This window comes from Micrasema longulum, unplaced genomic scaffold (genome assembly GCF_059751315.1).
Source record: "Micrasema longulum isolate JH-2025_06_02 unplaced genomic scaffold, ASM5975131v1 h1tg001259l, whole genome shotgun sequence".
NCBI classification, from domain to species: domain Eukaryota; kingdom Metazoa; phylum Arthropoda; class Insecta; order Trichoptera; family Brachycentridae; genus Micrasema; species Micrasema longulum.
This window is the reverse complement of record NW_028278446.1, coordinates 776,173-789,020: the sequence shown is the minus strand read 5'-3', so window position 1 is coordinate 789,020 and position 12,848 is coordinate 776,173. Positions and strand designations below refer to the sequence as shown.

At 46.1% G+C, this 12,848-nt stretch overlaps 1 protein-coding gene across 1 annotated transcript in view; it reads left to right on the top strand.

Annotated features, from left to right (window-relative positions):
• Nucleotides 1–12,848, top strand: part of dpy (fibrillin-like protein dumpy) — a 338,800-nt gene that overhangs the window by 263,421 nt on the left and 62,531 nt on the right. Inside the window, exons 62-77 of the mRNA XM_088234564.1 lie at nt 714–1,048; nt 3,528–3,849; nt 3,942–4,277; nt 4,367–4,672; nt 4,772–5,077; nt 5,166–5,810; nt 7,790–8,104; nt 8,197–8,532; nt 8,622–8,927; nt 9,034–9,339; nt 9,428–10,072; nt 10,416–10,730; nt 10,823–11,158; nt 11,248–11,553; nt 11,660–11,965; nt 12,054–12,698. Of these exons, the coding sequence (XP_088090690.1) occupies nt 714–1,048; nt 3,528–3,849; nt 3,942–4,277; nt 4,367–4,672; nt 4,772–5,077; nt 5,166–5,810; nt 7,790–8,104; nt 8,197–8,532; nt 8,622–8,927; nt 9,034–9,339; nt 9,428–10,072; nt 10,416–10,730; nt 10,823–11,158; nt 11,248–11,553; nt 11,660–11,965; nt 12,054–12,698 (6,066 nt within the window). The remainder of the gene's footprint in view (nt 1–713; nt 1,049–3,527; nt 3,850–3,941; nt 4,278–4,366; nt 4,673–4,771; nt 5,078–5,165; nt 5,811–7,789; nt 8,105–8,196; nt 8,533–8,621; nt 8,928–9,033; nt 9,340–9,427; nt 10,073–10,415; nt 10,731–10,822; nt 11,159–11,247; nt 11,554–11,659; nt 11,966–12,053; nt 12,699–12,848) is intronic.

The window sequence follows — 12,848 nt, the reverse complement described above, 5'->3', positions numbered from 1 at the left end:
TCTCCTCAGTAAATAAATACATTCCTTTTTTCATTGCAATAAGTAGTGTCACTTATTTGAAAACTTAGACATGAATTTGAAATAGGCTTTATATGCCGGTTGCTGGTAGTGAATGTGGGTGTGTCGGTTGTTGGCTAGCATGTTTCGCTTATGCATGTATTGTTGCCGAGGAGACAACGAGGTAAGTCCCCGTCTCCCGACGATGCTGAGCGACGGAGCAGTAACCCACCACGCCGGCCACTAACTGCTAACTCCCCCGCCCGCGGGCCGCGCTCAGCGGGGCGGCGCACTCCCCGGTATGATCATGCCCATACCGAGGACAGCCGCCCCGTTAAGCTCGGGTCCCGCGTGGAGCAATAATAATTCTCCCCGCCGGTGATACGATAATGCCCCCCGCGTCTGCTGACATAATAAACCCACCCGCCAGACACCCGCGCTTGGTAGCCAGGTTCGCCTTGTGTGGAACAGTCGGGTCCCGAAACATAACCGCGCTGCCAGATCTCAACTCACAAACACTCACCGCTGTGCGAGAAATAATCGGAAGAGCGCTTCGAGGTAAAAAGATGTCTATAAATCGAAATTCGGCGTTCCCTCTACCCGCTATTTACTACTCCGGTGCAAAATTTAAAACGCTTTGCTTGAATGGGAAATCTCGATAGATTTTAAAAATAAATACATCTTTGGAAAATATATGGTCCCTTGGGAATTTGCAGTACCCTCCGAACCCATCCGCCAAGAAATTCTCGACCCGTGCAACCCTTCCCCTTGCGGCGCCAACGCCATCTGCAGAGAGCAAAATGGAGCGGGATCTTGCGTTTGTGTACCCGGATACAGGGGGAATCCCTACGAAAACTGTCGCCCGGAGTGTATTATGAATTCCGAATGCCCGTCCAATCGAGCTTGCGTACAAAATAAATGCATCGATCCCTGTCCCGGAACTTGCGGTACCAATGCAGATTGCTCCGTAGTTAATCATATCCCCAGATGTACTTGCGTTATTGGATACGAAGGTGATCCATATCGCTACTGCCAGGTGATACAGGGTAAGACATTCTATTTACTTAGGGAACAATTACAGTTGTATTATGATATGCCTATTTTTGTCCGTTTTCAAAACTTGTATATGCACACACCATAGAAACAAAAAGTTCTTTAAATGCTACAAATAAGAGTTTTTGAGTGAATGTCTGTGTAAATGAAATTCGAATCTTTGAAAAATATTTTTTGTGCTTAACATTTTGTCACTCGATGCTCGAACTCGCGAACGTAATGCACGCACATCATACAAAATATATAAACAATCATAGTACATATATTATTTGTATAAACATAATATTCCATCCATTGCCTTGTACATGAGAAGGTAAATCCTTAATAAAAAAAGTCACACCAGTCAACGATGTCGGTCGCAATGAATCCCGTCACTTGTGAAAAAAAATACAATAAGATGTTTTGATTTTGTCAATTATTGACAATTCCTGGTGGAATTCCATTGTAATGATGTAATAACTTATATTTACATACAAGTTACTAATTAAAAATACTTCTCCATCTCACTCATACTCACCCATCTCCGATGTATTTAGTTTTATATAAATTATCCTTACCCTGTAATATTTACCAGTCTGAAGATGGCCATTAGAGGGTGAAAGTGTTAATTGGTCGACTAAATAAGTAGAAGTGTGCCAAGTATTATTAATTAGCAACTTATATGTAAATATAAGTTATCGAATCATAATTAGATGCGGTCAAAACTAAGTGTGTTCCCTTAAGCTAGGGTTTCCTAGGACAGCGGTGCCCGTATCTTAACGGCCGTAGTGAACGGTGATGCGGTGGATAGCCGTCGTAACGGTGCCGAGAGAGTGGTTTCCTATGAAAACGGTGTTATCAACACCGTTTAACACTGTTTTCCTAGGAAACCACACTCTAGTCACCGTTAAAACGGCAGTCCACCGCATCACCGTTCACTACGGCCGTTAAGATATGGGCACCGCTGTCCTAGGAAACCCTAGCTTTAAAAATAAAGTCATTATAAGCCTTTCACTATACCGGTTTTGATTACTTCTAGAACAAATAATCGAAATATTTGTTTTTATATTCGCGGAATGAACCACTAAAAGACCGTATTTTTTCTTTATGTTTGTTTTTCAATATAATCTCCTCGAACATCTCTACATTTATTACATCTTCGAATGAAATTTTCTTACCCATCGTAAAAGTATTTTTTTTCTTTGCCTGAAAAATGGTCATTTACCGCTGCCTGGAGACTCCACGAAGTTCTTTCTTCACATTTGGGAACAGGTATCGCTGGGTGCCAAATCTGGACTATAGGGAGGGTGAACAATTTCCTAGAAACGACATGACGTTAATAGACGGCATTAACCGCAACTCTGACCTTGTGAACCGGTGCATTATTGTGAAGTAAAAGTACACCTTTTGTCAATTGTCCTCTTCTTTCACATTTGTTTCTTCATTTAAACTGTGTGAAATATCAGCGTAGTATACACCTGTTATAGCGGTGTCTTTACATTTGTAATCGATCAAAAGGATTTCCTCTTGCCATCACCTTTCCAGCAGATGGAATGATAGTGTATTTCTTTGGTGCTGGGTCACCCTTTTCTTGCCACTGCATTGACTTCTGATTTGATTCAGGATCCTAAAAATGAACCCAAGTTTCTTAGACTTACCCAGATGATCGTGAATAATCTTATAGGCTGTTGTTTTCGATATTTTTAACATTGTTAAAACTTCTTTTATTTTTATCCGACCATTTTCCTTGACGTCATCTTCCATTTCTTGTGTTGCGACGTCGTTTGGCCTTCCTGGCCGCTCATCGTCTTCGAGTGACTCTCTACCTTGCTTTAATATGCGGTTCCACTTGTACACCATTGTTTTACAAGGACGAGTGTTACCGTAATCCTCAAGTAATTTATTGCAACGGAGAAGGAAAACATTTTCGAGAAGGGAATATGGAAGTCTAGGCATTAACAGGGCTTATGACATATCATTGGCTGGTTTAAGTAGACACTTTACATACTGTGTAACATTCACAAATCTGCCTTTGTTTAAGCATCCAAATTTATCTTACTCTTTCGTCTGTGGTCTTTTGTGAAATAAAAGGCTAAAACCTTCATTATGTGAGTGCGATTTATCCGACTGAACCATTATAAAAGTGAGGTGAGATAAATCCGGTTGACCATAACCGGCAACTTATCAGTTGCAATAAACTGTTGTCTAAATTACTCCTTACAAAGGTAATCCAGCCTGTCTACAAACGTTTGGACACACTCAAAACATTGTTCATAATCCTCTATTTCACGTAAAATATTTTGAACACTTTTGTTTTATTGAATTTAATGACTGCACGGAACTTAATATTCGTCATTTACACATAATAAAGTGAAATTTTCAACATAAACATAAAAATTCAAAAAGCCTGACAAGTAGTAAAGAAAAACCGTCCGTCTCTTTCTATCTCATTCCGAATATACATTGTCGCCCGTAGTCCTTAACGCGTTTTGTTTTGTCTCCCAGCCGTCATAGCGGAACCCGTCAATCCGTGCAATCCCTCGCCGTGCGGTCCCAACAGCCAGTGCAGGGAAGTCAACGGCCAAGGAGTGTGCTCGTGCTTGCCGACATACGTCGGTGCGCCTCCCGCCTGCAGGCCCGAATGCGTAGTCAGTTCAGAATGTTCCTTTGACAAAGCTTGCTTCAGCCAAAAGTGCACGAATCCCTGCCCAGGGCCGTGCGGACTGAACGCTCGCTGCCAAGTCAATAATCACAGCCCGATATGTTCATGTAATCAAGGATACACTGGTGATCCGTTCTCCAGATGCTACCCGATACCTCGTGAGTTATCTCTCAGTTATGAATTATATACAATTGACGATAGAGTCTCTCGCGAATTTGTTCGCTAATCAATGCCCTCGGCGTATTTTCAGCTCCCCAACCCCCCCCACAACAAGAGCCGTACAGAGACCCGTGCGTCCCGTCCCCTTGCGGTCTGAACTCTCAGTGTAGAGATATCGGCGGAGCGCCGTCGTGCTCTTGCTTCCCCACGTACATAGGGAGCCCCCCTAATTGCCGTCCCGAATGCACGATAAATCCCGAATGCAGCAGTAACAGGGCGTGCATGAATGAAAAGTGCCGCGACCCTTGTCCCGGGTCCTGCGGTCAAGGTGCGCAATGCGCGGTGATAAACCACACTCCCGTGTGCACTTGCCCAGATGGCTTTACGGGCGATCCGTTCACCAACTGCTATCCCAAACCACCACCACGTAAGCTTTTTTCGATCTCATCACAGACATGGAATATTTCTCCCCCACCTCTTAGAACAGTTATATAAGTACCGCCCTTTCGCTTTTAGCCGCTGAACCAGTAGAAACGGATCCGTGCAATCCTTCCCCATGCGGCCCCAATGCTCAGTGTAGAGACGGAGTGTGCACGTGTCTTCCTGAATATCAGGGAGATCCATACTTCGGTTGCCGGCCGGAATGCATCGTAAGCGCAGATTGCCCCAGAGACAAAGCATGCATGCGCAATAAATGCGCAGACCCGTGTCCAGGAACTTGCGGTCAGAACGCTCGCTGCGACGTGATCAATCATATTCCGATGTGCAGCTGTCCCGCCGGTCTATCCGGCAACGCCTTCGTTGAATGCAGACCTGTCCAGGGTATGTTTTCGCTCCCCCCGTCAACCGTTTTGGTAGTGAATTTATTATTCCCTACTTTTCCATCTTTTCTGACCCTAATCACGAAAATTTCTACTTCAGCTCCCGTTGTATCGAATCCTTGCAATCCGTCCCCATGCGGTCCCAACAGTCAATGCAGAGAAATCAACGGACAGGGTGTGTGCTCTTGCGTACCAGGCTACATTGGCAGTCCGCCTACATGCAGACCCGAATGCGTGGTCAGCTCCGAGTGTCCCCAGAACGAAGCCTGTAGTAATCAGAAGTGTAGAGATCCCTGTCCCGGAACATGCGGAATCGGCGCCAGATGCGAGGTCATAAACCACAATCCCATATGCACTTGCCCAGCGAGGTATACGGGGGATCCGTTTGTCAGATGCCAACCCATACGTAAGACTTGTTTCCTTTCCGCGAACATTGTTGGATTATTCGAATTCCCTAATCAATTTCTTAACCGTGAATTATTCGCTTTCCACAGCGGAAACTCCCCCGGTGCCGGTGAACCCTTGCCAGCCGTCTCCGTGCGGTCCAAACTCTCAGTGCCGAGAGATCGGCGACTCCCCTTCGTGCTCGTGTCTCCCAGAATTTATAGGGAATCCGCCCAATTGTAGGCCAGAATGCGTCAGTAACAGCGAATGTCCCAGCAATCTCGCGTGTATAAATCAGAAATGCAAAGATCCGTGTCCCGGCTCGTGCGGGCCGAATGCCGAGTGCCGCGTGGTCAGTCACACTCCGATGTGCATTTGCTCCATTGGATTTACGGGCGATCCATTCGTCCAGTGCTTCGTGAAACAAGCCGACCCCGTACCCGAAGAGCGTCCGAGGCCATGCACTCCATCACCCTGCGGGTCGAACGCAGTATGCCGCGAACAGAACGGCGCCGGAGCGTGCACTTGCCTTCCTGAATATGTCGGTAACCCCTACGAAGGCTGCCGTCCGGAATGCGTGCTCAATTCGGATTGTCCCTCCAATAGAGCTTGCCTCCGCAACAAGTGTCAGGATCCTTGTCCTGGTACATGCGGCCAGAACGCAGATTGTCCAGTAATTAACCACCTGCCGTCATGCACGTGCCGCCCGGGATACACCGGTGATCCGTTCCGCTTCTGCAACGTGTTCCAAGAACGTAAGAACCCTAACACGATTAAATATGTATCTTTCGTATTTTCTTATCTCGCGTACAACGTAGATTATTTTTAATTTTGTAAACCGGTAACGTGGTCATGTATGAACAAGTCATCTGCCAACCGAAAAATTTTTTTTTTCATTAAAGAAGGTAAAAACATGGACAGAAAATATAAAAGGAAAAATAATGAAACCCACTACTCCGCGAAACCGGCTTGTCAGCAGGTTTCTTATTTTTCCTTTACAAAGAAAAACGTTAGAGAAATTATATAAATTTAAAAAGTAATATAAACATTATTAAGAACTAAAAGCATACCTAATTTTCACACAAAATTTATTTATAAAAATTAAAATAGATGACACTAAATGATAATCAATATAAATCTTTGTTACACATTAACCATTTAATTATTTTTTTCGTAAAAGCTTTGTCAATATTTTCTTTTAAAATCATCTTAGGAATCTTAGTAAAATTTTTAGTAATTGTATAATAAAGTGTTCTTTGGCCATACTTGTTTACAAACCTCGGTACTGACAAGCTTTCACGTTGTGCTAGCCATGTCTTATGTGAATGTAAATACCTTTTCTGGTAGTTACTATCAAATCAATATCTAGTAACAAATTTAAGCCTTAGAATAGCATTTACGGACAGGCACCCTTGCTTTTTAAATAGTTCGGGTACCTCTTCCCTATCAATTCTAGGTGATCTGTTAATTAATTTAAGAGCCGAGGTTTGTAAAGATAGATTTTTTTAATGTTGGTTTTACAAAAAAGGCCCCAACTGGTAATACCGTACCTAATAATTGATTCTGCCAATGATTGATAAATAAGTCTTAATGTTTTTATTGGTACAAAATATTTTATTCTAAACATGCTGCCTATAACTGTCCTTAATTTTTTACGCAATTCGGTAATATGTTTATCCCATTAAAAAAAATTATCAATAGTAATGCCCAAATACACATATTCATCAACTAAACAATTTTTTTCACAGTTACATAATATGACAATACTACTATGAAGACAGTTAAAACTATGAGAGACTATATTAATTTGATTCAGTGCTGGTACATGAGGGGATCTGACATGCATAATTTTAGACTTTTTTGCATTAATTATAAGACCCATATCATGCGACCATTTAAGCAAGGAATTGTAGTCTTCTTGTAATTGACTTTCCGCAATAGATGGATGTCTGTGAGAAATTACAAGTGCCGTGTCATCGGCGTAAACATAATGTTTGGCATACTTAAAAAAATTTGAAATTGATGAGACGTAACTAATGTATAATAATGGACCCAAAATGGATCCCTGGGGTACCCAAGCCTTCGTGTATTTAAGGTTGCTAAAAGTTTTATTGAGTTTAACTAAAACCTTTCTATTTGTCAGATAGTTTTTCAGAACATCAATCAGGTTGCTACCTATACCAGTGCTTTTAAGATGTTAATCAGCATTTTGCGGTTTATTGTATCGAAAGGCCTTAGAATTGTCGATAAATAGAATTATGACATGATTCCTACTATTCAGTTCACTATTGACAAAACTAAAAAAACTGTTCAATAAGGATTTCAATGCTTTTATGTTTTTGAAAGCCATATTGATTCGGATCAAATATTTTAAATTTTGAAAAATATTCGTTAATTTTAAAATGTAAAACTTTTTCAAAAACTTTATTTATCGCGAGTAAAAAACATATTGGTCTGTAATTAGTCAGGCCACTGTGAGCTCTAGATTTGTAAATTAGTCTTATTATATATAATCTAATCGAAATAATAATCTTACAATTAACGAAGATAAAATAGCGAAATGACTTGGTGTGTTTAATGAGTGTTTTTGAAATCTGTTTTTTTATATGTGTTGAATGGACGCATGATAATACGTAATGTTCGTGCGGGTAGGTCTTTTTACTGGTATGCATTTTAAATTTATTCTCGCCCCTCTTTCTGGGTGATCTAAACGCTTTTGTGTCTTGTCTCCCAGCCGTCGTAGCGGAACCCGTCAATCCGTGCAATCCCTCGCCGTGCGGTCCCAACAGCCAGTGCAGGGAAGTCAACGGCCAAGGAGTGTGCTCGTGCTTGCCGACATACGTCGGTGCGCCACCCGCCTGCAGGCCCGAATGCGTAGTCAGTTCAGAATGTCCCCTTGACAAGGCTTGCTTCAGCCAAAAGTGCACGAATCCCTGCCCAGGGCCGTGCGGACTGAACGCTCGCTGCCAAGTCAATAATCACAGCCCGATATGTTCATGTAATCAAGGATACACTGGTGATCCGTTCTCCAGATGCTACCCGATACCTCGTGAGTTATCTCTCAGTTATGAATTGAATACAATTGACGATAGAGTCTCTCGCGAATTCGTTCGCTAATCAATGCCGTCGGCGTATTTTCAGCTCCCCAACCCCCACCACAACAAGAGCCGTACAGAGACCCGTGCGTCCCGTCCCCTTGCGGTCTGAACTCTCAGTGTAGAGATATCGGCGGAGCGCCGTCGTGCTCTTGCTTGCCCACGTACATAGGAAGCCCCCCTAATTGCCGTCCCGAATGCACGATAAATCCCGAATGCAGCAGCAACAGGGCGTGCATGAATGAAAAGTGCCGCGACCCTTGTCCCGGGTCCTGCGGTCAAGGTGCGCAATGCGCGGTGATAAACCACACTCCCGTGTGCACTTGCCCAGATGGCTTTACGGGCGATCCGTTCACCAACTGCTATCCCAAACCACCACCACGTAAGCATTTTTCGATCTCATCACAGACATGGAATATTTCTCCCCCACCTCTTAGAACAGTTGTATAAGTACCGCCCTTTCGCTTTTAGCCGCTGAACCCGTAGAAACGGATCCGTGCAATCCTTCCCCATGCGGCCCCAATGCTCAGTGTAGAGACGGAGTGTGCACGTGTCTTCCTGAATATCAGGGGGATCCTTACTTCGGTTGCCGGCCGGAATGCGTCGTAAGCGCAGATTGCCCCAGAGACAAAGCATGCATGCGCAATAAATGCGCAGACCCGTGTCCAGGAACTTGCGGTCAGAATGCTCGCTGCGACGTGATCAATCACATTCCGATGTGCAGCTGTCCCGCCGGTCTATCCGGCAACGCCTTCGTTGAATGCAGACCTGTCCAGGGTATGTTTTCGCTCCCCCCGTCAACCGTTTTGATAATGAATGTTGAATTTATTATTCCCCACTTTTCCATCATTTCTGACCCTAATCACGAAAATTTCTACTTCAGCTCCCGTTGTATCGAATCCGTGCAATCCGTCCCCATGCGGTCCCAACAGTCAATGCAGGGAAATCAACGGACAGGGTGTGTGCTCTTGCGTGCCAGGCTACATTGGCAGTCCCCCTACATGCAGACCCGAATGCGTAGTCAGCTCCGAGTGTCCCCAGAATGAAGCCTGTAGTAATCAAAAGTGTAGAGATCCCTGTCCCGGAACATGCGGAATCGGCGCCAGATGCGAGGTCATAAACCACAATCCCATATGCACTTGCCCAGCGAGGTATACGGGCGATCCGTTTGTCAGATGCCAACCCATACGTAAGACTTGTTTCCTTTCCGCGAACATTGTTGGATTATTCGAATTCCCTAATCAATTTCTTAACCGTGGTTTATTCGCTTTCCACAGCGGAAACTCCCCCGGTGCCGGTGAACCCTTGCCAGCCGTCTCCGTGCGGTCCAAACTCTCAGTGCCGAGAGATCGGCGACTCCCCTTCGTGCTCGTGTCTCCCAGAATTTATAGGGAATCCGCCCAATTGTAGGCCAGAATGCGTCAGTAACAGCGAATGTCCCAGCAATCTCGCGTGTATAAATCAGAAATGCAAAGATCCGTGTCCCGGCTCGTGCGGGCCGAATGCCGAGTGCCGCGTGGTCAGTCACACTCCGATGTGCATTTGCTCCATTGGATTTACGGGCGATCCATTCGTCCAGTGCTTCGTGAAACAAGCCGACCCCGTACCCGAAGAGCGTCCGAGGCCATGCACTCCATCACCCTGCGGGTCGAACGCAGTATGCCGCGAACAGAACGGCGCCGGAGCGTGCACTTGCCTTCCTGAATATGTCGGTAACCCCTACGAAGGGTGCCGTCCGGAATGCGTGCTCAATTCGGATTGTCCCTCCAATAGAGCTTGCCTCCGCAACAAGTGTCAGGATCCTTGTCCTGGTACATGCGGCCAGAACGCAGATTGTCAAGTAATTAACCACCTGCCGTCATGCACGTGCCGCCCGGGATACACCGGTGATCCGTTCCGCTTCTGCAACGTGTTCCAAGAACGTAAGAACCCTATCACGATTATATATGTATCTTTCGTATTTTCTTATCTCGCGTACAACGTAGATTATTTTTGATTTTGTAAACCGGTAGCGTGGTCATGTATGAACAAAAGTCATCTGCCAACCGAAAAATTATAATCTCACAATTGACGAAGAGAAAATAGCGAAATGACTTGGTGTGTAGAATGAGTGTATTTGAAATCTGTTTTTTTTTATATGTGTTGAATGGACGCATGATAATACGTAATGTTCGTGCGGGTAGGTCTTTTTACTGGTATGCATTTTAAATTTATTCTCGCCCCTCTTTCTGGGTGATCTAAACGCTTTTGTGTCTTGTCTCCCAGCCGTCGTAGCGGAACCCGTCAATCCGTGCAATCCCTCGCCGTGCGGTCCCAACAGCCAGTGCAGGGAAGTCAACGGCCAAGGAGTGTGCTCGTGCTTGCCGACATACGTCGGTGCGCCACCCGCCTGCAGGCCCGAATGCGTAGTCAGTTCAGAATGTCCCCTTGACAAGGCTTGCTTCAGCCAAAAGTGCACGAATCCCTGCCCAGGGCCGTGCGGACTGAACGCTCGCTGCCAAGTCAATAATCACAGCCCGATATGTTCATGTAATCAAGGATACACTGGTGATCCGTTCTCCAGATGCTACCCGATACCTCGTGAGTTATCTCTCAGTTATGAATTGAATACAATTGACGATAGAGTCTCTCGCGAATTCGTTCGCTAATCAATGCCGTCGGCGTATTTTCAGCTCCCCAACCCCCACCACAACAAGAGCCGTACAGAGACCCGTGCGTCCCGTCCCCTTGCGGTCTGAACTCTCAGTGTAGAGATATCGGCGGAGCGCCGTCGTGCTCTTGCTTGCCCACGTACATAGGAAGCCCCCCTAATTGCCGTCCCGAATGCACGATAAATCCCGAATGCAGCAGCAACAGGGCGTGCATGAATGAAAAGTGCCGCGACCCTTGTCCCGGGTCCTGCGGTCAAGGTGCGCAATGCGCGGTGATAAACCACACTCCCGTGTGCACTTGCCCAGATGGCTTTACGGGCGATCCGTTCACCAACTGCTATCCCAAACCACCACCACGTAAGCATTTTTCGATCTCATCACAGACATGGAATATTTCTCCCCCACCTCTTAGAACAGTTGTATAAGTACCGCCCTTTCGCTTTTAGCCGCTGAACCCGTAGAAACGGATCCGTGCAATCCTTCCCCATGCGGCCCCAATGCTCAGTGTAGAGACGGAGTGTGCACGTGTCTTCCTGAATATCAGGGGGATCCTTACTTCGGTTGCCGGCCGGAATGCGTCGTAAGCGCAGATTGCCCCAGAGACAAAGCATGCATGCGCAATAAATGCGCAGACCCGTGTCCAGGAACTTGCGGTCAGAATGCTCGCTGCGACGTGATCAATCACATTCCGATGTGCAGCTGTCCCGCCGGTCTATCCGGCAACGCCTTCGTTGAATGCAGACCTGTCCAGGGTATGTTTTCGCTCCCCCCGTCAACCGTTTTGATAATGAATGTTGAATTTATTATTCCCCACTTTTCCATCATTTCTGACCCTAATCACGAAAATTTCTACTTCAGCTCCCGTTGTATCGAATCCGTGCAATCCGTCCCCATGCGGTCCCAACAGTCAATGCAGGGAAATCAACGGACAGGGTGTGTGCTCTTGCGTGCCAGGCTACATTGGCAGTCCCCCTACATGCAGACCCGAATGCGTAGTCAGCTCCGAGTGTCCCCAGAATGAAGCCTGTAGTAATCAAAAGTGTAGAGATCCCTGTCCCGGAACATGCGGAATCGGCGCCAGATGCGAGGTCATAAACCACAATCCCATATGCACTTGCCCAGCGAGGTATACGGGCGATCCGTTTGTCAGATGCCAACCCATACGTAAGACTTGTTTCCTTTCCGCGAACATTGTTGGATTATTCGAATTCCCTAATCAATTTCTTAACCGTGAATTATTCGCTTTCCACAGCGGAAACTCCCCCGGTGCCGGTGAACCCTTGCCAGCCGTCTCCGTGCGGTCCAAACTCTCAGTGCCGAGAGATCGGCGACTCCCCTTCGTGCTCGTGTCTCCCAGAATTTATAGGGAATCCGCCCAATTGTAGGCCAGAATGCGTCAGTAACAGCGAATGTCCCAGCAATCTCGCGTGTATAAATCAGAAATGCAAAGATCCGTGTCCCGGCTCGTGCGGGCCGAATGCCGAGTGCCGCGTGGTCAGTCACACTCCGATGTGCATTTGCTCCATTGGATTTACGGGCGATCCATTCGTCCAGTGCTTCGTGAAACAAGCCGACCCCGTACCCGAAGAGCGTCCGAGGCCATGCACTCCATCACCCTGCGGGTCGAACGCAGTATGCCGCGAACAGAACGGCGCCGGAGCGTGCACTTGCCTTCCTGAATATGTCGGTAACCCCTACGAAGGGTGCCGTCCGGAATGCGTGCTCAATTCGGATTGTCCCTCCAATAGAGCTTGCCTCCGCAACAAGTGTCAGGATCCTTGTCCTGGTACATGCGGCCAGAACGCAGATTGTCAAGTAATTAACCACCTGCCGTCATGCACGTGCCGCCCGGGATACACCGGTGATCCGTTCCGCTTCTGCAACGTGTTCCAAGAACGTAAGAACCCTATCACGATTATATATGTATCTTTCGTATTTTCTTATCTCGCGTACAACGTAGATTATTTTTGATTTTGTAAACCGGTAGCGTGGTCATGTATGAACAAAAGTCATCTGCCAACCGAAAAATTATAATCTCACAATTGAC